Source organism: Centruroides vittatus, unplaced genomic scaffold, assembly GCF_030686945.1.
Source record: "Centruroides vittatus isolate TY-2023 unplaced genomic scaffold, ASM3068694v2 contig_680, whole genome shotgun sequence".
Lineage (NCBI taxonomy): Eukaryota > Metazoa > Arthropoda > Arachnida > Scorpiones > Buthidae > Centruroides > Centruroides vittatus.
The window spans coordinates 3,234,880-3,258,693 of record NW_027122427.1 but is presented as its reverse complement, the minus strand read 5'-3'; the positions used below and the strand labels follow the sequence as shown (position 1 = coordinate 3,258,693).

At 31.7% G+C, this 23,814-nt stretch overlaps 2 protein-coding genes across 4 annotated transcripts in view; both read left to right on the top strand.

Annotated features, from left to right (window-relative positions):
• LOC136980183 (interleukin-1 receptor-associated kinase 4-like) lies at positions 1-9,022 on the top strand. Of its 3 annotated transcripts, XM_067276241.1 has the most exons (10): positions 1-80; positions 419-642; positions 1,890-2,059; positions 4,826-5,306; positions 5,374-5,488; positions 6,641-6,768; positions 7,617-7,869; positions 8,048-8,197; positions 8,724-8,794; positions 8,903-8,920. In XM_067276241.1, exons 2-9 carry the CDS (start codon positions 425-427, stop codon positions 8,754-8,756), a joined length of 1,548 nt encoding a protein of 515 aa, XP_067132342.1. In that variant the 5' UTR covers positions 1-80; positions 419-424; the 3' UTR covers positions 8,757-8,794; positions 8,903-8,920. The 3 variants fall into 3 exon arrangements, with proteins under 3 accessions (XP_067132342.1, XP_067132340.1, XP_067132341.1); XM_067276239.1 differs by having other exon boundaries at positions 8,724-9,022; XM_067276240.1 differs by having other exon boundaries at positions 9-59; positions 8,724-9,022.
• Positions 9,023-19,244: 10,222 nt separating this feature from the next.
• The window catches only part of Syx16 (syntaxin 16), a 28,349-nt gene continuing 23,779 nt past the window's right edge, over positions 19,245-23,814 (top strand). Inside the window, exon 1 of the mRNA XM_067276248.1 lies at positions 19,245-19,473. Within this exon, the coding sequence (XP_067132349.1) occupies positions 19,393-19,473 (81 nt within the window). The 5' untranslated portion in view covers positions 19,245-19,392. The remainder of the gene's footprint in view (positions 19,474-23,814) is intronic.

Genomic DNA, 23,814 nt, shown 5'->3' with positions numbered 1-23,814 from the left:
TAGTAGGTATAATTAAGAGATAATACAAGTGTCTATATAAATTGAAACGTGTATATTTTGTATGTATCATCGCCAATGAAGTAAATTAATAGTTTTATTTTTTTCTGCCATTAGGATTCATACATAAACCATGTTTCCAAAGTTTAAACCCTTCTCTTTAATGGTCAAATGTTGTCTCTAGCCACCTTCAAAAAAAGCATGAAATAAAATGATTGATATTTGTTAGCTCATGGTCAAAAAAGCAATTGGTCCTGGTTGACCAAATGAAAAGTTTAATTGTGATGGTTAGGCTTGTTGACGTATACAAGATACCTAAAATATTCTTATGTCTTTACTAATTTTAATTATTTCAATTTTAAATATTATAATTATATGATAAATATTGCTTTTGTTAAATAAGTCTTTATTTAAATTTCAGATAATTATGCATCCCAACTTTAGTACTAATACAAATTTAACATTTCAAAGTAGTAAAGGCGAGACTATTTCTACAAATACAGAACTTCGTCATTTGCCCTATTGGGCTCATAATAGACTTGTTGGTTTATTAAGTTCAAGCAATGATGTCTGGAAAGAATTTGCAAGTATTTTGCCAAATTTAGATAAGGAAGGAGAACCTCTTTTATCTTATGATAATATCAGGTATTTTTTTATTTTAAATTCTAACTTGAAAAAAAAATTTTTGGTTAATGTTACCTATGGTAGTGAACGTGGTGGCTCGTCTCTGAAACAGTGGGGACGCACATTCTAACCTAACCTAACGTATTCTAATAAATTACCATAACTATTCTTAACCAAATTATTAGAATAGGGGTAATTTATTAGAATAGGTTAGGTTACGTTAGAACGTGCGTCCCCACTGTTTCAGAGACGAGCCACCACGTTCGCTACCATAGGTAACATTAACCAAATTTTTGAATGAGTAAAATGTAAGACTATCCTATTAATGATAATTACCCTATTAATTTATAATTGAACAAATAATTAATATTGTAACTGGTTACCAGTTGATATTTTGATTGAAAATTTACATAACATAATTGATAACATGCCTGTTTAGTTTGTAAGGATTGCAGATTTGAGTCATGGATGTCTAGTCAAATTATATAACAACACAGATATATATGAGTTTATTTTTAGTGAATGATTTTACTGGGCTGGACAGATGGCTGAATGGTTAAATTCAAAATTAATCTATAATTACTAATTATTGAACAAATGTATAGAAGCATAATTCCTTATCTTTAGACTAAATTATGATGCTAAAAATTGAATGTATATTATTGTGACATTGTCACAGTGACAAGCTGCAGTTCTAATCCTCTTTTAATTTAAAAGATTAGGTGACTTCCAGTGCAGACTGGAAGTTTGTATATAGTTAATCGAAGTGTCCGGCCCTAAACTGTATCTGACCTCAATATTTGTCTATAACTCCATTCTCGAAATTAACAAAGGACATACTGACAACAGTGAGAATGTATAAGTTTGCAATGTAAAAATTAATGAAATTAATCAAAGTTAATTAAAAATAGCATAAATATACTAAGAAAATCAGGCAGTACTTAGTTTATTTTTTGGCATTAAGATTTAGACAGTGATTTATATTATATTTTAAATGTTGAAATTAACTTTTGTGGATATTTTTGACAGTAAAATAATAATTTGAAACACTTAATATCTTAAATTTATGCATAAATTAACTTATTAAAGAACTCTTTAGAAAAAATTATTATTCAATAGCATATAATTCACTAGATCAATATTTTTAACTATAAAGTATACATTATTAACAAAAATTTGTAAAATACTTTGCACTAATAAGTTGATTTTAGTATTTTAATATTCAAGTATAATTAATTATAATTACTATGATAAATATTTTAATTTAGAAACTTAGAACTGCAATGGAATCGTCCAGGTAACAGTCCAGGAAATGCTTTGTTAAAACACTGGTATCATTCTGGTAGGAAAAGACCTACTGTTGCTCATTTACTAGATGTGTTTATTAAAATGCAATTTTACCGGGCGGCAGATTTTGTATCTCAGGAATTATTGAGAGGTTAGTTAATAGAAATTTAATTATTTTATAAATGTTAATTTTATATAAAATTTTAAAAGTAATAATAATAATAAAACATATTTAACTTCAATAATAAAATTTATTTAACTACAGTAATTACATGAAATTCCTGCTATAAAATATTATTACAAAAAGATAATAAATTTGATACAAAATAAACAAAAATGTATCAAATATATTTCATTAAAAAAGTAAAATATAAATATTGTTAATCCAAAATCCTGATTTCAGATAAGAGATTTGACAAGATAACAAAAGTCTTTTAAGAGAGCGAGTACAAAGATGCATTTGGTCTGAAATTGGAATTGTATCAATATTCTACTGTATCACACAAAGTATTCTGCTTATACATACTGCCTATCAATAAAAAATATACTAATTAAATTACGATTTCAAGAACTTAATAATAATGAAAAGTAGAAAAATTTTTCAAGAATCTTGAAAACTTTAGGAAGAACACTCAAACAAGTTCTTGTTAAAAGGAAATGATTTTAGAGATTTAAAAAAAAAAAAAATACTTTAGAGAAAAGGAAATTTAAAAATACATGAACATTTCTTCAATCAATTACAATTAAAATGAATTGTAATTGTTAAATGTTGCAAAGATTTTTGACTCATTTTCAAATCTCCTTAAAATAATTCTCTCTCTTTCATGTTTAACAAATTCTAATTCTTTTTAATTGTAATAGAATGAAGAATACTATAAATATGAAAAGGATGAAAGCATTCTGATCTAAAAATTTTTGCTCCTGCTATTAACAGATTTGTTGATCATTTATATAAATTTAATAATTTTGTTAATGTAAATAGAATTAATATTAAAATGAGATAGGATATTCATGATAGTAAAAGGTTTAATCCTAAATTTAGTTAGTGTCTTTTGAAAATTTGGTAAATATATATCATCTGAGATACAATATCCTTAAGTTAAAAGAACAATAAATACTTATTAGTAAAGTTCATTATGAATATTTTATGATACTCAAATATTGAATATAATTGTTCAAACAATGCCAAATGTACAGTTAATCTGTTAAGACACCCTGCTAACTCAGACTTTTTGTAAAATCTCTGACAACCTTTATCCCCTATTAGTCCAAATTAGCAGGAGTTTACTGTAAGTTTTAATTTTTATTGCAACCTGTGTGATTTTTTTTTATCCTTTGACTCTCTGTCCTGTGGGCACTAAAAGTGCTATTTTCTTTGCCCCATCATGAATTCATCCACACCTCAATAGGAGTGGATGGGTGGAAAGGTAACAAGGGAGAAGACCTGACATATCTGAGATAGATAGCCAATGAAAAATACCTGGGGGTTTCTTGTCCAGGCTTGATCCCAGATTTCCCAGAATGACATCTTACTACCTCAGCTATTTAGCTGTCTAGCTGTATTTTTACTTTAGCATTGGTCACGTTTCTTCTTTGTAAACATAAATTATCATTATTTTCTATAACTACTTCAATATATAATAAAATTCCTCTAAGTTGGATACACAAGGTTCTTATGAAACCTTGTGTATCCAACTTAGCGAGGGATATCACATTTTCCCTATATTCTGGACACTCCTCTATCTGATATCAACACTGATTTGATGACATTCATCTGTATGACCACAAATCACAACATTATAGCAGGGTGTCCAACATATATGTTGGACACCCTGCTATAATGTTGTGATTTGTGGTCATACAGATGCTATACAGGTACTCCTCATTTTATGACCAAGTTCCGTTCCGACGACTAAGTCGTTAAGCGAATTGGTTGATAAGCGAAGAGCTTGCTAAGGGAATATAGGATCGTTGTAAAATTATACAAATTAAGCAACAAACTTCAAATTTATTCATAAAAAGACTATTATAGTATGCTATTAGCCTATTATACTACGCCTAGTGCGCATGCCACCATTCGCCGCTGACCAACACTCGAGCTGAGAAAGGGGATTCCCCAAATTGCAGGTCGAAACTCGATTGGTCGTAAGTGCGAGTGGTCATTAAGCAGATAGGTCATAAAGTGAGGAGTACCTGTATTAATAATTTAATTATTCTGTATTATATCTGAAAGACTGGATATTTTTATTGGATATATTTATGCATCCATTTTGAAAACATTCTATTTGTTTTTCTTTGAACAAAGATTCAAATGTCTCAAAGCTACTGTATAGTTGTGGATGAAGCTTAAAGATTTGAAAATATTTATAAGATATTAAACTAAGACTTCTTTAGTTAATTAAAAGTGTTTTACACATTTTTGAGACTTTTATATTTTAAGGAGTGCCCACCAGTGGCCAAGTGGTTCTGTCACTAAACACTGGGAGTTCGATCACCGGTTCGCACCACACTTGGAAAGGCTGGCCAAGTGGAGTTTTCCGGGTTTTCTCCATATTTGTAACACCTGAATAGGGGCCAGTTTCCCTTACAAGACTTCCCGGAAGGCATTCTTTTCCCCCGCGTAACACCAGAGAAGGCAACAGGGAACCATTCTGATTGTAACTTCTCCAGGATATACCTTGGCCCATTACTAACCACTTATTAACTTGCACCAGGTGCTCACAGATGTCAGGATGTTCTGGCACTCAGAGAGAGATATTTTAAGGAGTGAAAACATGTTGGTTTAAAATTTTGAAAGAACCCTAATATTTATGTATTAATAATTATAATTATTTTCTTTTTAAATTAGTAATTATAGTTGTTTTTAAATATAGATTGATGTTGTAATTTGTAAATTTAAATTTGTTCATTGTTATAGGAGAACCTGTTTCATCTAGTCAGCCAATCCTGACTCAAATAGTCTCAAACAAAAATGATTCAGAAACAAATTCACTTTGTAATACTTTGAAAAATCAGCAGATTTCTGAAACTCAAACTGAATTAAACAATATCTCACAAGATAAAAATAAGATTCAGAATTTACCTTCTCTTCATTCTGTGGAGAATTCAACAGATAAAGAAATTCCTTCAAAAAATACTGTTGTTCATCCACAAACATCAAAACAAAAAAATGATTCAGAAGATCTATCTTTACACACTATACCTCATTTTAGATATCGTGACTTATATCAAATAAGCAAACAGTTTACTTCAGTTCCAGTTAGCTGTGGTGGCTCTAAATTAGGAGAAGGTGCTTTTGGAGAAGTTTATTTAGGTAAATTCGGAAATGGTCTTGCAGCCATAAAACGTATAAAAACCAGTACAAAGCAGTTTACTATTGAATTGCAAGTATTAATAAAGTAAGAATTTTTCAAATTTTTTTTATCATTTTCTTTTATGTAAATAAAAAATGAATTATTATTTTAGGTACAAACACAAGAATCTTTTACAATTACTAGGATATTCTAGTGATGGACCAGCACCTTGTTTAGTATATGAATACATGGAAAATGGATCACTACAGAACCATTTGGATTGGAAGGTCTTTTAACTTTTCAAATTGTTTCCCATTAAAATTTTAACCATATAAAAATAAACAATACACAGACATCTGTTTTATTGAATTTTGAACATTATCCATATCTTTTTTCAAAAAAATCTAAATTATTAGTTAAAACATCTAATATTAATATTATAATATGCATTTCATAAAATAAACAGTTAATTTTGCATCAATAAATTTTTCATACAACATAAATATATATGCATAGTCTATCAAAGAAATGTGATGTGAATTTTATTTATAAAACAAATTTAAAAAATATTTGATAATGTTGATATAAAAAGAAGCATAAGTCATCAGTGGCATGTTACGTATTAACGAGCAATTATTTTTTTGTGACATCATCACAGTGCCAGGCTCTAATTTTTAATCTGATTTTTTTATTTTTTTTAATTTAAAATATATGCTCTCCACCTCCAAATTAGCAGTGTTTTATCCATGTACTGTACATCATACTTTTCCTTTAGCAATCCAATTGTACTGGTCATCTATTTAACTCCTTTCAAGGGAAATTTTTCAATTGAAATAACATGACTTTTAGTTTGCATTGGATGTTTGTATATAGTTAATCGAGGCAAAACAGTCTTGTCTTTCATCTATCTAACTCCATTCTCAAGATTAAGGAAAGAGACAGATGGACAGACAACAGTGGGAATTTATAGGTCTACAGTTTTTTTCAAATTGCAGCCCAATAATGTGATTATTCAATATAAAAAATGATGCCTGAATTTATTTTTCGTAATATCATTCATAATTTAGTTATATTTTATTATTTTTAAGTTTATTTTAATGATATACTTTTAATTTGTAAAATTTGTATTATGAAAAATAAGTTATTATACTTGCATTTAATTTATATCATGTAGGAGTTAGAATTTTTGTATAAAATGCTTTAAGAACAAAACTTTGATGATGTTAGCAATATAAAAAAATGTGCACACATTTATTTATATTGCTAACATCATCAAAGTTATCATCAGGTAGAAATGAACTATAGTCATGCCATTGTAGTGTCCTAGAGACCACTTATACTTTACCTTTATATTAACTTTTATGTAAAATTAAAAATGTTAATATTTTAAAAAATTGTGTATAATATTTACTAATAATTTAAAATGGTTCTATTTTTAGCATAGTGTTCCAAGAGTAAAGCCACTTCCTTGGAAATTACGAATTGTTTTAGCACTGGGAATAGCAGAAGGTATTGTTCATCTACATATTTTTAGAAAAACACCGTTGGTTCACAGAGATATTAAAAGGTTGTTTTCAAAATTTATTTTATTAATTATTTATAAGTTTATACTGATTTTTAATAAATTTTCTTGGACTTGTTGTTGCTAATAATTGTGAAGACATAATACAGCACATATAGAAAAATCTTTATAAGAATTAATTCATTTGTTAGTGCGGTTGTTGCTAAAATTATGTGAATTTTTAGCTTAAAATTTATCTTAAGCTTTGGATACTACATTATCGGAATTAAAATATTATTTTAAATAATTTTGGATTTTTGTTTAATTCATCATCAGAACTGAAAAAGTTCATTTAACAGAATGCTTAAATTAATACATTGAAAAATTTTTAATTGAATTTCACATTGAATTTGTGATATTTGATATATTTAAAAAGTTTAAATTTTTTTTTGTTTTGTTTTTACATCAAATTTTCATTAGAACACCTAGGTTATACACATAACATATTTGTTTTAAGTGTTGATGGATATTTTATTCATTGATATTTAAAATAATGTTTTGAAATAACATTGATTATAATAATGTACTTTTAAATATCCTTTAGTTCCATTCTAAGTAAAGTTTAATAAATACTTTAAGATTTTCATATAATAGTATAAGATTGCTTTTATCATCAAATTTTGAAAATATTATGATTAATTATATATTACTACAATATTTTTAAATTATGTTTGTTTTTTACATTAGTATCATTTTGTTTGTTTTATTATTGTGTTAATTTTTCTGATTAAATTATTTAATTTCTGTACTTTAATTAAACATTCATTTTCTGTTTTTTATCACTTAAATACTAAAAACATTTTTATTAATAATAATTTATGTATTATTTTAAAGTTTAATTTTTATTTTGCTAGTTCTAATATTCTTCTCGATAAAAATATGGTACCTAAAATAGCAGATTTTGGCTTAGCACGTATTGGTGAAAGTGGATTATCTTCAACTCAAACAGTAACACATACTGTATCTGGGACATCTGTTTATATGGCACCTGAAGCATTTAGAGGTGATGTTTCAGAGAAATTAGATACATACAGTTATGGAGTTGTTCTTTTGGAATTATTAACTGGATTATATGCTTATGATGAATCTAGAGAAGATGCAGATTTGGTAAATAAAATTTGGTGAAAATAATTTAAAATTCAAAATTGGTTTTTATTCGTCAATTGAAATAGTAAACCAAGATTTTTAAATAGTAAACCAACATTTTTGAATTTTGACTTTTCTATTAGTTTATTTATTGAATGTTCATTTAAAATCTAATTATTATATTTTTAAATGTATTCAGATAACTCACTTACAAAATAATTGTGAAGACATAACTAATATGTTAGATGAAGCAGCAGGAAATTGGGATAAAATTAAAGCAAAATCTTTATATAACATAGCTTCTAACTGTATTGAAGAAAAGAAAAAAACTCGACCAGTATTAAAAGATGTAAGTTTTTTATGATTGTCATGTTTAAAATTGGATGGGATTAAATTATTTACCTTTATTTGGATAGAATAAAATACATGAGCTAATTTTATTGCTATGTAGTAAATTGATATATTTGCCATAAACATAAAGATTACTCATTCATTCTGATACTATGTTAAAGACTGTTATTTTTATAGATGAAACTTTGTCTTCTTTAGTTTATGACCCTTTTTATTTGAGCAAATAATCTGAACATAGTGGTTATAAAAGTGACTGATTATATCCAGCAAATATTGCTAATTTTAACTTTGTATTAAAGATTATTAATAGTGAATGTTAATATATAAATGCTTTTTTTTTATATATAAAAACATATTAAATTTCAATATTTTATTAAGTAGTAAATAATTTCTTAATACATTTTGTTCATATTTATGAGTGTTCAAAATTAAAAATTATAATTAATAATTGATTAAATATAATAAATTTCAAAATAGTTTTATGAATTACTATAATATTTTAATTATTATGCTTATTTTTTTAGATCATTCCTCTTTTAGAAGAATTACAGAAGTGAAGATTTGTACTTCAGTTTATTAATAAATGAACAAAAATGTTAGGAAATTTTTTACCTTAGATTTGTGTTGTTTTTGTTCATTCTTGAAATGAATGCTTGCCATGCAAAAATGTTATGTCAAATATTGATGGTTCTCATTTCCATAGATACTACTGCATTCTATGGAGCTCTGACAGATTTATGAGATTTCTGGTAAAACAAATTTTGTATCTTTTAATATTGTTGTTATTATTAATTTTATTATTTATTGTTTTATTATATTTCCTTCCTGGTTTTTTAGTTAAAAGATATTTATTCTGTGAATATATATATAAAAAAATAAATTATTACAGATTACTAATTATATTTGATTAAAGAAAATGCTAAAAAAATTTCTTAATCTTTGTTTAATGAAAATATAAATTCTTTAATTCAATTTAAATGCAAAAATATATTGTATTATACTATATAGAAGTGCCAATAATTGATTAAAATCAATTAGAGGTTCTATGAATTAAAAATGATGGCGATGATGGGTCATTATCTTATTTGTTCAGCCACTAGTATAAACTTTTCTAGTGGCTGAACAATTAAGATAAAGATTTTTTAGTTTTAATAGATTTTATGACCATAGTCAGTTCAAGCTAATGTATATGAGAAACATTTTTCATGTGCAAATTTTTTAAAAAAACCAAGTACTTTTAGTAAAGATTGAGATTAAAAATTGTGTATTTTTACTTAATTTTACTTTATATATTTGCTGATTCTTATTTTAGAAATGTATTTAGAATGTGCTGAAAAATTAATTGATAAGTTTAAAGTTGTAATAAAATCAAAGAATTTGGCAAACATTGATATAATTTTGGAGAATGAAAAGATGATTAGCATTTTAAATATATAATGTTACATAATGATATAATTTAAAATATATATTTCGGATCATTTATAATCTGATTTATATGGCAATCTTTTATTTATATATTTTCAACTTTATTGATTTTTCTATGACTAATTTTTACAAACTTACATACACATAAGATTGATATTATTAAGATGTTTGTAATGTTTTATGTAAGTAAATATGCTTATCTGAAAAATTAAGAGAGAATTAAATATATATTAGTTATAATTAGCAGTGAAAATACTAAAAAGGATGGAATTAGCTTTTCAGATATGATCAAACTAATATAGATAGATAAAATACTGGTCCTTGAATTTTTTGGATTAGTTTATTCCATTTATTCCATTTAGTCTTTCAACAATTGTAATACAGAAACTGCATAGATGTCTATTTTATAATTTATTTCCTTGATGTGACACTTTCAATTGAAGTGATACTTTCTGTAGCAAAGGTCTTTTTCATGGAACATTCCAGAAAATTTTTATTTAATGGATATATTTTCTTAATTTTTCCATTAACTGATTTAACTCTAACATGGAAATAAATATATGTATTTATTTTACTCTTTCCTTTTATGTTAAGGTATATTAAGTATCTTAATTGTATGAAAGTGGAGTTTTTGTTGTTAACAAAAATTTAAAATATATTTTGATTACGAAACATTATTTCATATTGAAAAATCAAAATAATGCATCTATAATAAGATAATTTTTTTATGCACCTTACACTTGTCAAATTATGTTTAAAACACAAATATGTCAAACATTAATCAAACAAAATATGTCATTGTCACATTTAAAAAAATATATAAATATTGTATAAATAATTTTATAAATTGCCATTTAAAATTTTTTTTCAAATGCTAAACTAGACTCCATTTTCTGAAAACAACAATTACTATGTGCTTTTAATTGAAATTTATGAAAAGTTTTAATTTTAAATTTTAAAATAGTTGGCTGAGTTGTTAAGGTGTCACTCTACTGCTCTGGGGATCTAGGATCGAATCTAGACAGCTCAAAAAACCCTTAGGAATTTTTTCAGGGTAGTCCATACAGATGTGTCAGGCTCTCACCACTCAGCTGTTCCATTGTGGGCCTAGCCAAACCTTAATGAGCTTGTTGAAAAAGCCCTCTTACTATCCACAGGGCAGAGTTGAAAAAGTTTGTTTAAATGAACGAAAAAATAAAATTCATTATTTATAGATTAGTTTTTTCTATATGTTTATTATTATCTTGTTAATAAAAATAATATTTGTTAAAGCTTGTTAAATTTGTTACTATCGATTCTATACAATATTTTGTATATTTTTAATAAACTATGTAATTTTTTAAGAAATATATATATGAAATTAAATAAATTCACAATGTATTGATATTTTTGGTAAAATTTGTATTTTAAAGAAGAATACATTGTTTCTATTGTTGATAATTTTGGATGATTGAGTTTTGATTTTAACATTTACATTATTAAGTATATATGAAAAACAGTGATATAGCACAAAAGCCAGTTTTTTATATTATCGTATTTTTTCCTTGTGATTTAAATTATTTTTTTCAGAATAGCCACATAAAATGCATTCAGCAATATTTTATGTGGATGTAATTGAGCAAAAAACTAGTCACACAATTATTGGTTGACCTAAATATCACCCAGTGTTTCCCAACCTTTTATGATTAGCGACAAAGTAAATTTAATATGAGTCATACGACACCATAATTTTCAAAAAAATAATTAAAATAAATTACGGTTGATTAAAAAAGTTTTGATAATATAAAAGGTAAGTTCAATAAGACAAAAAAAAATTCTAGCGAAGAGTTGCTTAACTCTCCCGGCTGTTAGGAGATTTTATTACAAAATGTATTTATTATTTAATTATTAAGAAAAACGAAAAAGCGTAATTTTCAGGGAAGAGATAAGTTTTATAAAAAAAAAAAAAAAAAAAATTGTAAATGCTAATAACAAAGTCGTCATTAAGTCCGACTCCTCTGGAGATATGACTTAGGTCTACCGCTCTGACATCGAATTCGGGCTGTTGAAGAACCAGGGTGATCTGTACAGTACCTGATGTGTTAAGTCCCGTTCATACAGTTCGGCAGACCACATTGTGAAACCAAGGATGGGTAAGATTAAAACAGCCCTTTCTTACTGCCCTCCAGTGTCGTGCCGTGATATTTGATGATAGGGAAGCTGTGTTTCTGAAAAAAGCCGACTTCCAGGGGCAATCAGTTAATTGCGCGTCAGTAATGGTCTAGGGTCCATTCGTACGTGCGTGGTGGCGGAAGAGAAAGACGACAATTATCTGACAAAAACCGTTTATTTTAACATAAAATAAACATACACTATGTACAAAATAGTTTGCTTTAGGACAATCAGCCGTTCGGACGTCCTGGACGTCGATGTGGTTCTTCGATGGTCAATCGAAGGTGGCCCCGGGACATTGGCGTTGATAAGTCTGTAAGACACGGGAAGACTTCGTCCGTTGGCATCTGGGACACGGTCTAAGTCCGAAGTGGCACGGGTTACAGGTTGGCACAATAGACGAGAAACTGTTTTTTTTTTTTTTTTTTTTTTGCACGTTGATACACGGCGTTATAGTTATTCGGAACGTTAACCGAGTGCCAGGTGTCCTCAATTGTCGAGGATTATATCAATCTCCGTTCTTTCTTTCGTCCATTTTGATTGGTCGTTCTCCCTCAATCATGATTCCCGAGTGGTTGGTTCCTGGTTACTAAACGTAACGAGACCCTTACCTGGAGCGCGAGAAAAGTCAAAATCGAAGACGAATTCGATCTTCCACCGATCATAAGACGACTTCCTTCCGTGATTTATGGTTTCTAACTCGCAGTTTGATATAAACAACGGGGGTCCGACTACAAATGACTTTTACCTATGTTTTTTTAAACTAATAAATTTTTCTCTAAATTAACCGTTTTTTCGCGTCTTTCGTGACGGGTCAGACCTGTCCGGAATCTCACATTTCCATAAAAGTTTTAAACAAATACTGGAAATGACAAAAATAAACAATTTATGTATTTTAGTTCTAAAATACAAATAATACATACATAATACAAATTGATACGATACAAACAATAATAGAAAAACTTGTTTTTTTAATTTTTTATAAACTAACTAATTCAGCGATTTTTTCCGCCAAGTCGTTAATTACTTTATCATAAAAGTCGCTGGTCGTCGACTCTATCAACGTATTTGAAAGCTCTTTTTCTATCGAAAGCAACGCTAGCGACCACAATTTTACCTCTGACCGAGTGTTCCTGGCCAATGTACGAATTTGCTTCGTGGTCGAAAAACTGCGCTCAGCAGACCCACTGGTAGATGGTACCGTAAAAATTAATGATATTAAATCATATAATTCTTTTAGTACGTCTTTGTTCGGATCGTCATTAATTATAATACTGTGGGGAAGTACTCGATCTTTAGAGTATTCCCCGTGCAGGAACAAAATAAAAAGAAACTTCAATGAAATAAATCACTCACTCTATGACTCCAATGCAAAAAACTTAAAGTTTATTTCAGTCCTTCCAATCACTACTCTGTCCTTTCGCTATAACAGACACTAAAACAAAAGAAACAACACACACACACAAAAAAAAAAAAAAACAATCTCGCGACTCTATCGTCTACACGTCTACTCTCTATTCTTCCTTCCGAAAAAGTCCTTCTTCTTCCCTTGAGCATGCGCGATCTCCTTCCCCCTCTCTGTTTTTCTTCCGAAAACGCGGCCCATCCTTTCTTTACCCTGCGGCCCACCCAAGGATCACGCAATAGAACACGTGATCTTTGGACCACATATCTCCCCTTCTCCCATTAACTTTTACAACAGGAAGCTTTTACGCTATGAGTGCCTCTCCCTTCTTTACACTGTGAACCACCCAAGGGGTTGGTTACGAGTCGGTTAGGTAACAGAACACGTGGTCTTCAGACCACAATACTTTTTATGTCCAAGAGTTACTTGTCAATATAGTCCGGACACGAATATAAATATTGCGATTCACTACGTAATTTAAATAAATAAAAAAATTTTCCATAAAATTTACTTAATTTAAAGAATTAAAACACGCTTGGAAAAATTGTTTTTCGTAATATTAAACTTATTAACATCTAAAGTGATAAAAATTCTAAAGATTTCATGTCTGAAAATCTGTCAATATAATTACAGTATAATTAAAAGAAAATTATAATTAAATATAATTTTGCAAAGAAACGTACATAAGAATAACATTGAATACTCTTTACTTTTTAAATCTTAAACAATTCACTTTTTTTTCTTTTTTTTTTAACTCTTTCCGCCCTGTGGGCACTAAGAGGGCCTCTTTTAGTAGGCCCATTATGGGTTCGGCCAGGCCCACAATGGGGCGACCGGGTGGTGAGGGACGGGGCCCGACATATCCGAACGGTCCACCCCCCGAAAAATTCCTGGGGATTATTCGACCCGTTCGGATTCGATCCCGGGTCCCCCAGAGCGGTAGGCTGCCACCTTTACCGCTCGGCCATCCGGCCGTCTAAACAATTCACTTAGTCAGATAGCTCCCTACTCAGTAGCTAAGGGATAGAATCGTTGGGAGCGTTATACGATATTTTGGTGTGTAGCTTCCACCAGCTAAACCAGGTGAGGTTGGTGCTCTGTAAAGCGCATGCGCAAATGCTTATAATCTGGCTGCTTGGAAGCTGACCCAGTTTCGACAATACAGCGCTTCCATTTCGCCACTGATATTCGAATATACAATAGCAATCTTATCGGTTTCTTTCATATGTAGTATAGAAATTTGTAATAAGATACAAAATGTGGTTATAATAAAATATTAATTTTAATTAATTCAAAGTACGTTCAAATATGAAAATAATCGCCCAATATGAATTTATATTTTAGAAAATACAAGGAAAGCGGCGCTTCTACCGCTTCAATGACGGTACGCCACTGCTGCACTCGATAAACAAAACAAAAAACAACCAGCTGTCATGTTGCAAGTAAGACGAAATATACGATAAGCACGAACACCTTTAATAATCTTAGGTAAGAGTTAGCAATACTGAAATACGAGCGAGAGTTGTGCGCAGGTAATTTCTTACCACAAATATACATCAAACGAAACCCGACATCATAAACAAATACACCAACAACTGCCGTAAATGGTCGGGCTAAATTTTGGATATATGATTATAGATTAGAAATCAATTTTGCACTAGAGTTAGGCGTTAGGCGCCATCTCTTATTAAAATTAAGGGGATACTATAGATTACCACCTATAGAATTTCGGGACTTTGAGTATACATTTGAACTGAGGGGACCGAGACGAGCTCAACGATACCCTACTTTTGGACCGGAGACGAAAAATAAGAAAGTTATCATACTTTTTTCATGCTTTCGTGCAGACGGCACCGTAGTTGCTAGTGCTGCCATCTCGCGGTAAAGTCTGCAAACAAAAAAAAGCACTCTGTAAGGCACGAAATTACACGAACAGTCGAACGCCACTTCCTTTTTTTTCTTTTGTTCAAGAACTACCGTGAATCAATAACTAGTGACGTTAAACAATCGGCGGCTCCCCTCCCGGGGGAATCCGTCGGGAGCACGAACAGTCGAACGCCAGTTCCTTTTTCTCCTTTTGTTCAAGCATCGCGACTCCCGCTCGCGATAGCACGGTCAGCTCGTAGTACTAGCCGACCGCGAGCGATAGCGAGACTGAGGCGCCGTAGCCCCTCGTAGCAGTGGCGTAGCATGGGTGTCAGTCGTCCGGCGCGGAGGAAAATTTCGCCGCCCCCTTATTCAGATATCTCAATTTAAAAGACTAAAATATACAGTAATTCTAAAGAACTCTTCGGCAAGAACATTCATCATTATTGTGTATTGTACAGATTACAAAGAAAAAAGTCATGTATATATGTTTTACAATATAATAATCACATTTATTATAAAAATTTTTACACGTATGCCCCTTATCCGTACTGTAATCTAATTTGCAGGTGTTAGTAGGCTATACAATATTGAACACTATTCTTTATACAGTAAAGACTCGTTAATCGAAACCCCGGTAATCGGAACGATTTTCAGTCGGACTGTGTCGTGCTGAATCGAACGTTTTTGATACTAAATTTACTTCTAAAATATAATTTTCATGTTTTTATATTCTTCAATATATTTATTTTGTTTGTACAAAATGCAGAAATAATTTTTAACGATACGATAGCCTCGATTATTATTATAAAAATTTTCGTTAGGCTTAAAATCGACGAAAATTCAACACGAAGCGACACGCAACGGAGAAAAATTTGAACATCGGACAGGTTAATATATTTTTTCGTACATAATCGGTAATCGGAACAAATCACTAATCTGAACAACCCCAGTCCCCAATTGATTCCGATTTTCGGTTCTCTACTGTATGATAGAAGTCATTCTCGCTAAATATTAGTCATAAACAATCCAAGCACAAAATAAAATACATGAATCCCTACAAGTCAGTACAGACATGTTGCCAGTCGCTACAATGAGCAAGATGTCATTATTATACATTCATTTAAAGAAAGGAGATTTCCCAGTTTCGTCACAGAATAAGTAATTAAAAATTCCGTGCTCATTTCAATCGGTCCGAATCGTATGTGCGACAAAAATATGAAATGAAATGGTTCAAATTTTTACAAGATATTATTATTATTTATTGAGAAATTTTGCCGCCCCCTAAAAGTGCCGCCCGGGGCGGGCCGCCCCTGCCGCTCTCACTACGCTACGCCACTGCCTCGTAGGTCGACGAGCGTGAGGTTGTGCAAAAAAAAAAAAAAAAAAAACTTAACTTGAACTGCAGACGATCGATGTGCTCGTGGATCAACAACTGCCACTGTTGAAGGTACAGTACAGTACAGTACATATGGCCGACTTGCCGGACTTCCTGTCAAACACGCGATAGGCTTAGCGGAGAGAGCGACGCGACTCCCGACCTTCGCGCGATCGCCGAAAACACTATGATAACTTTCTTACTTTTTGCCTCCGGCCCAAAAGTAGAGTACCGTTGAACTCGTCTCGGTCGTCTGAGTTCAAATATATACTCAAAGTCCCGAAATTCCATAGGTGGTAATCTATAGTAAACCCAAAATGAATAATTAAAAGACGCGTCAACAATGTTCGAATTACGTAAAAATTCGAATTAAATTATATATTTTTTAAAGTAATTTATAATTCCAACAACTGCCGAATTATCGGGCTAGCAAATGGCTATAGTAATATTAATAATTTAAGTTAATTTGGTACTAGAGTTAGGCGCCATCTCTTGCTAAATTTAATAATTAGAATTTTAATTAAGTAATTTTAAATAAATTTAGGCTTAACTGGAAGAAAAGAATCGGCCCGAAGCGGGATTCGAACCCGCAACTTCTGCTATCTGTGGAGACACGTTACCAGTTACGCTACCCGGACCTGCGGTCCGATCTCCCCTTCCAGTTGATATAAGATTACCGTACGACCATCGACGGCTATTACAATGCCGGCTGGGGACACATTAATTGACCACGTCCTCCCAAAGGCACTCAACCGGCCATCGCAAACCCCGGCAAGGCGTATACATATAAATAAACAACAACTAACCCGTTATATATAAAGACCAACAACTGCCGAATCGGCAGTTGTTGGTCTTTATATATAACGGGTTAGTTGTTGTTTATTTATAATTTATAATTCTTTTTCTAATTTTGCTTCAATCATTTTCATGTGTTCGGAATTTAATAAATAAATTATCTTCTGCATTTACATGGTGCAGAATGTCCACCGTGGAGAGATAAAAGACGATCTTTTTAAATTCTACGTCTTGAGCTCGACCATCTTCGAAAATTTCCCAAAATTCATTCGAATAAATGTCTTTTTCGTCCGTTTTCGGCCATCGGATGAAATAAATCAAATTCTTAGGATTTCGGTTTATTTCGCCCAATATTATTGTGAGATAAGCAGAGGGTTAGGGGGAAAACCTCGCTGACCACTTACGCTGCACGGGTTGGTAAAATCCGACCTCGTTGTCGTTGGATGGCTAGGAGGGCAAAAAGTGAGTGGGGAGGTGCGTCAGTAAGTCAACTGGCGTCCTTACTTTGACCGGAGACAGGTTTGACAAATAACAATAACGGTTTATTAACTAACAAAAGCGAACATACACTAAAGATACATATAAAATAAAGGTATACAGATAATTACTGCTAAAATGCGGATAAAATATCCCTATCGCTAATCGCGATCTAACCAATAAATTAATCACGTGCCTAACTTCTAGTGGGAAAGAGTTTACAAAGTCAATATATCTCAATATGTGGTCCGATGACCGTATGCGACGACCTCCTGGACTATGGAAGCTGGAATCAGTCTTATGTCCGGGACTGGAGACACTGGATTCAGACCTTCCTGGATGATCGCCCCCTTTCCAGAGTCGATCAGGTTTTTATACAATCGTTGTTGGCATTGAGTCAGTCTATTATTCAATGCTCGATGACTACTTTGCTGACTCGTGATGACTGGGACTTCTGTTTTCTCTTTCTGATCTGATCGCGATGCTTTGGATTTTTGGTTTCTCTTTCTGATCGGATCGGATCTTTCTGCGGGCTCATATTATTTGGCTTTTCGGAAAGATTCCTCGGTCGCCGTCGGGGTTGCGGGTTTCGCGCATTAATACAAGATCAAACTGGATAAAGTTAATATTACTTTTTACATCAGTATATATGCATTTGTATATAAATAAAATTACAATGAAAATACTATAATAATACTATCGGTAAAGATTTATCGTGTATCAGATAAATTAATTTTCTAAGAAAATTTTTTTATTTAGTTGTTTATTGTCACTATTGTCATTGAAGAAATGGCGCCTAATGCGTGCCTCCAGTGCCAACTTACATAGCATTTAATAATACGAGTCGTAAAATAGTCTGGCAATCGTTTCGCTTTAAGAAAAAATATTCAGTTAAATGTTTTATTTTTTTTCAAACAATATTCTCTTTTCTTGTCCTGTTTGACTTTAATAAATTATGGTCATCCAACCATAAATAAAATTCAAAATATGAATTGTTGTTTTTTAAAACTCTCTTCACGCCGTGTGTGCTATGAGGGTCTATTTTCGTACCCACCATTGGTTTGGCGAGACTTACAATGGGTACGGCATATCCGGCAGTGGCGGCCCGCCCCGGGCGGCACTTTTAGGGGGCGGTAAAATTTCACAATAAATAATAATATCTTGTAAAAATACCTAAATAAGGAGGCGGCGAAATTTTCCTCCGCCCCGGGCGGCTGACACCCACGCTACGCCACTGATATCCGGTATGCACTGCCCATGAAAAACTCTTGGCTATTTTTGACCACCCAGATTCGATTCCGGATTCCCCTTACCGACAAGCTAACGCCTGAATGGCCTTGACCGTCCGGCTCTTTTTTTTCTTTCTTTCAGAAGTGTCATTCATTCATTATATGCATTATAAATATTTAGTTATATTTTTAAATTTTACATTAAAATCGTATTTTTCGTTCTTTCACAAACAACAAATATATATCATTATTTAGTGTTCAAAATTCGATTTAATCGATTATAATGTGTAGTTTAATTAGATAAGCGCCCCTAGTGTCGAATAAATGTATTATGATTTGTAGATTGTAGATTTGTTAATCGGCTGTTAAGTCTGTCGAGAATCAATGAATGTATTTATGTTCGAATTATTGATAAATATATCGACGCACGTTTTTAAGGACTATAAACTTATATACAAATCTAACACATGGCGTTTAGAAGTCTTACCGAGGTTTTTATTTTAATGAGAAATAATGCTCTCCAAAGTAGACATATTTACTCAGAGCAGGTATGTTTTAAACTCATTTTTAATGCTAAATTTTTGTTTTTCGGAGCTTTCTCTTTGCCATTCTTATCCTATTAACATGACCTGTAGGAAAAAATTTCATAGTTTATTCTTGCTTCAACAAGTCTGATGCGAATACATTATGAAAAAATTACAAAATACAATAATTCCCCAGTTTTAAATACAGCTCTTGAATAATCAAATACATTTCAAAGTTGTAAACTTCACATTTGTTTCAAAAAAATTGAAAATACAATAGTTTTTGTTTTTACATATTTACCGATATACAGTTGATATACAAGTACTAAATTTTTGGCTCTCAATACGACTTATAACATACTATTGTCTATGGAATTGCGCACGGACTGATGAATGCTTGTTATTTATTGCAATGACGATGTGCATTTCGGTCGATCGAGCAGCCTCTCTTCGGTTGTTCTTATTACAAAATGCAAATTATAAGCATGTAATTTATAATTGTAAAACTGTCTATTCAGAGAGGACAATCACTTAGTATTAATCATAAGACTATCTAAAACTTACTGCTCGTACATTCAACTATATTAATAGGAGGACATAAAGTGCATCATCAATACAACTGATACACACTATTTTGATATGTAAATTTATGTAAAATGTAGTGATGATTTTGCATTCATTATTGAATATCTGAGATAGAATTATAATTAGCTGCTTTAATACTCTTTTTTAGCATTTGAATATCAACATTTGTTAAAGTATATACAGCTGCTGCTTAATCTTATAAATGTATATTTTGTAGTAATTGCATAAACACCAAATGTAATGTGTTAATCTGTATTATAAAAATAATAGAGAAGAATTTGCCAGTTTTTCAGTTGGTATGCCTTTATTTTTAGGTGTTTTACATATTTTATATATATTTAATGGATGTACTGTACATGTATATACACACTAGCTTACCAGCAATGTAGGGTGTTCATTTTAACATTTATTCAGGTGCAAGAGATCTTTTCAGCATTGCAAGAGTATATGCATGTCGTGCATTAGTCCACAGCAATGTAACTACAGTTGGCTCTTGGGTTGGTTCATTTTTACTTCTTTAAGGGGTGATAAGAATTGTTTACGAATGCACATATACTTGTGGACTGTCCACATGCACTTGACCCCATTTCAAAACTAAATGAAGCCCAAGGGAGTATATGTGCATTTGTAAACAATTCTATTACTCCTTAAAGACAGAAAAATAAACCAATGTAATGACCAACTCTAGTTGCATCAACTATCTGTACATTTCTAAATTCAACACTTACATCATCGGTGAGTTGTCTATTGAATGATCTGACGTCATGTTTTGTAGAAAAAGGAAATGTTTGCAATGAAAAGGTGCTTTTTATGATGGCTGACTTAATTAAGGAGAAGGCAACAATTGTGGTTGTTATGGTAAATAAAGTAACTCACTTGAATATTATCCAAATAAACCCTTTTATTTGAATGAACCCTGTATCATTTTCTTCTATACTGGGTCTCTCTTGAATAATTTCAATTTCTTGAGTATTTTGTAGTGACTCCCGTAGAGATCCACAGGTCATATGAAGAAATTAATGTGAAAGTATCTAAGCATTGACCAATAATGTGTACACTTAACCAAGAGAGCAAAAATTGTTTATTACATGACACGAGGTCTGACAGCACCCAGTACACGATTTACAGTCACAAGAATATATGGGTCATACAAATCTGATTGCCTGAATAAGAAATGATTTTAGTCTTATAAACTAATAGATTTCCACTAGATACATCCAATACACCTTATTGCTGAGAACATATATTTATTCTTATAACAAACGTTTTCGGCCCAATTTATGGGCCATCTTCAGGTTACAGTCGTTCGACTCTAATACAAAATCGAACTCGTTCAAAATTAAATCAAATTAGAACATACGTTATAAATTAAACTAATAGAACAAGTATAATCCAATAAATTAAATCAAAATAAACCAAACATGAAAATGAAAATAAAATACGGTACTGGCCGTAAACATTAAGGAACAATTCCTTATACATTAATCCAGATATCTATTGAGTCACGGTAGACGCATTATTACGTGTGTTACTTCTTACTATGTATTTCCAGGATGACGGTAACCCCGTCGCATCCTTATAATTTAAACATCTGTCAGCCAAACTTGCTCTGTAAATTTCGCATTTCTCAGTTATGGATGAGAGCGTTGGCGAGCATACTTTTGCAAGAATTTTGGCATCCTCCCATTTAACAACCGAACCATCCGCTTGGGCCATCTTTGATAATGCTGTTGCACACTTGTTTTTAGCGACATCGTACCGGTGTTCCTTTATCCTCACTCCAAGGTTTCTATTAGTGACTCCTACGTAGTCCTTATCTATTCCCAACTGGTCATTTTTGTAGGGAATTGCATATACTCCTGCCTGTTCTCTATCATCAATTCTTTCCTTGTCATTTCTAATCAACCTATAGACTGTGGGGGCCCTTTTGCATATTATACTGGCGTTTTTGTGTCTCGCTATTTGCTTCATAATCGGGAAGAAACATTTATTATACGTAAACTTTGTGAAGTTACCCCCAGTCTCCGGTTTTTTCTTAGAGTTGCTCCTAGGCTTTACGTACGCCGTTATTAAACGCTCTATAGAATTTGTTCCAAAGCCTAACTCTTTTGCAACCTTTTTGATTCTACCCAGCTCATCCATCGTGTCCATTATATTTGAGCAATACAAAAACGCTCTTCTGATTAGGGCCCTGAATGCGGACAATTTATAAACCGTTGGGTCATTAGAATTTGCCGGAATATACATCGGATCCTGCGTGGGCTTTATGTACACTTTCGTGCTTAAAGCTCCATTTTTAAATTCAATGCCAACGTCCAAGAAGTGTAGCTCCTTGTTACTAATTTGCTCAAGGTTAAGTTTTAAGCCATGTTGGTTAGAGTTCACTTGGTCTAAGAATCGTTGTATCATTGCGTCATTCTTCCAAATAATTAGAACATCGTCTCAACTTAATGATACATAATCATGTACAAAAGATATGTAGACGATGTTCTAATTATTTGGAAGAATGACGCAATGATACAACGATTCTTAGACCAAGTGAACTCTAACCAACATGGCTTAAAACTTAACCTTGAGCAAATTAGTAACAAGGAGCTACACTTCTTGGACGTTGGCATTGAATTTAAAAATGGAGCTTTAAGCACGAAAGTGTACATAAAGCCCACGCAGGATCCGATGTATATTCCGGCAAATTCTAATGACCCAACGGTTTATAAATTGTCCGCATTCAGGGCCCTAATCAGAAGAGCGTTTTTGTATTGCTCAAATATAATGGACACGATGGATGAGCTGGGTAGAATCAAAAAGGTTGCAAAAGAGTTAGGCTTTGGAACAAATTCTATAGAGCGTTTAATAACGGCGTACGTAAAGCCTAGGAGCAACTCTAAGAAAAAACCGGAGACTGGGGGTAACTTCACAAAGTTTACGTATAATAAATGTTTCTTCCCGATTATGAAGCAAATAGCGAGACACAAAAACGCCAGTATAATATGCAAAAGGGCCCCCACAGTCTATAGGTTGATTAGAAATGACAAGGAAAGAATTGATGATAGAGAACAGGCAGGAGTATATGCAATTCCCTACAAAAATGACCAGTTGGGAATAGATAAGGACTACGTAGGAGTCACTAATAGAAACCTTGGAGTGAGGATAAAGGAACACCGGTACGATGTCGCTAAAAACAAGTGTGCAACAGCATTATCAAAGATGGCCCAAGCGGATGGTTCGGTTGTTAAATGGGAGGATGCCAAAATTCTTGCAAAAGTATGCTCGCCAACGCTCTCATCCATAACTGAGAAATGCGAAATTTACAGAGCAAGTTTGGCTGACAGATGTTTAAATTATAAGGATGCGACGGGGTTACCGTCATCCTGGAAATACATAGTAAGAAGTAACACACGTAATAATGCGTCTACCGTGACTCAATAGATATCTGGATTAATGTATAAGGAATTGTTCCTTAATGTTTACGGCCAGTACCGTATTTTATTTTCATTTTCATGTTTGGTTTATTTTGATTTAATTTATTGGATTATACTTGTTCTATTAGTTTAATTTATAACGTATGTTCTAATTTGATTTAATTTTGAACGAGTTCGATTTTGTATTAGAGTCGAACGACTGTAACCTGAAGATGGCCCATAAATTGGGCCGAAAACGTTTGTTATAAGAATAAATATATGTTCTCAGCAATAAGGTGTATTGGATGTATCTAGTAGATTTATTAAGAAGCTGAGTCTGAGTAGGTGATTAATAGATTTCCACCAAGGTACAGTACCT

Bases quoted from the DNA above. Each gene is read 5' to 3' on its own strand.
- LOC136980183 (XM_067276239.1), top strand. From the start codon at position 425: ATGCATCCCAACTTTAGTACTAATACAAATTTAACATTTCAAAGTAGT. The intron at 5,489-6,640 runs GTCTTTTAACTT...TTCTATTTTTAG, and splicing joins AGAACCATTTGGATTGGAAG to CATAGTGTTCCAAGAGTAAA. The intron at 6,769-7,616 runs GTTGTTTTCAAA...TTATTTTGCTAG, and splicing joins GTTCACAGAGATATTAAAAG to TTCTAATATTCTTCTCGATA.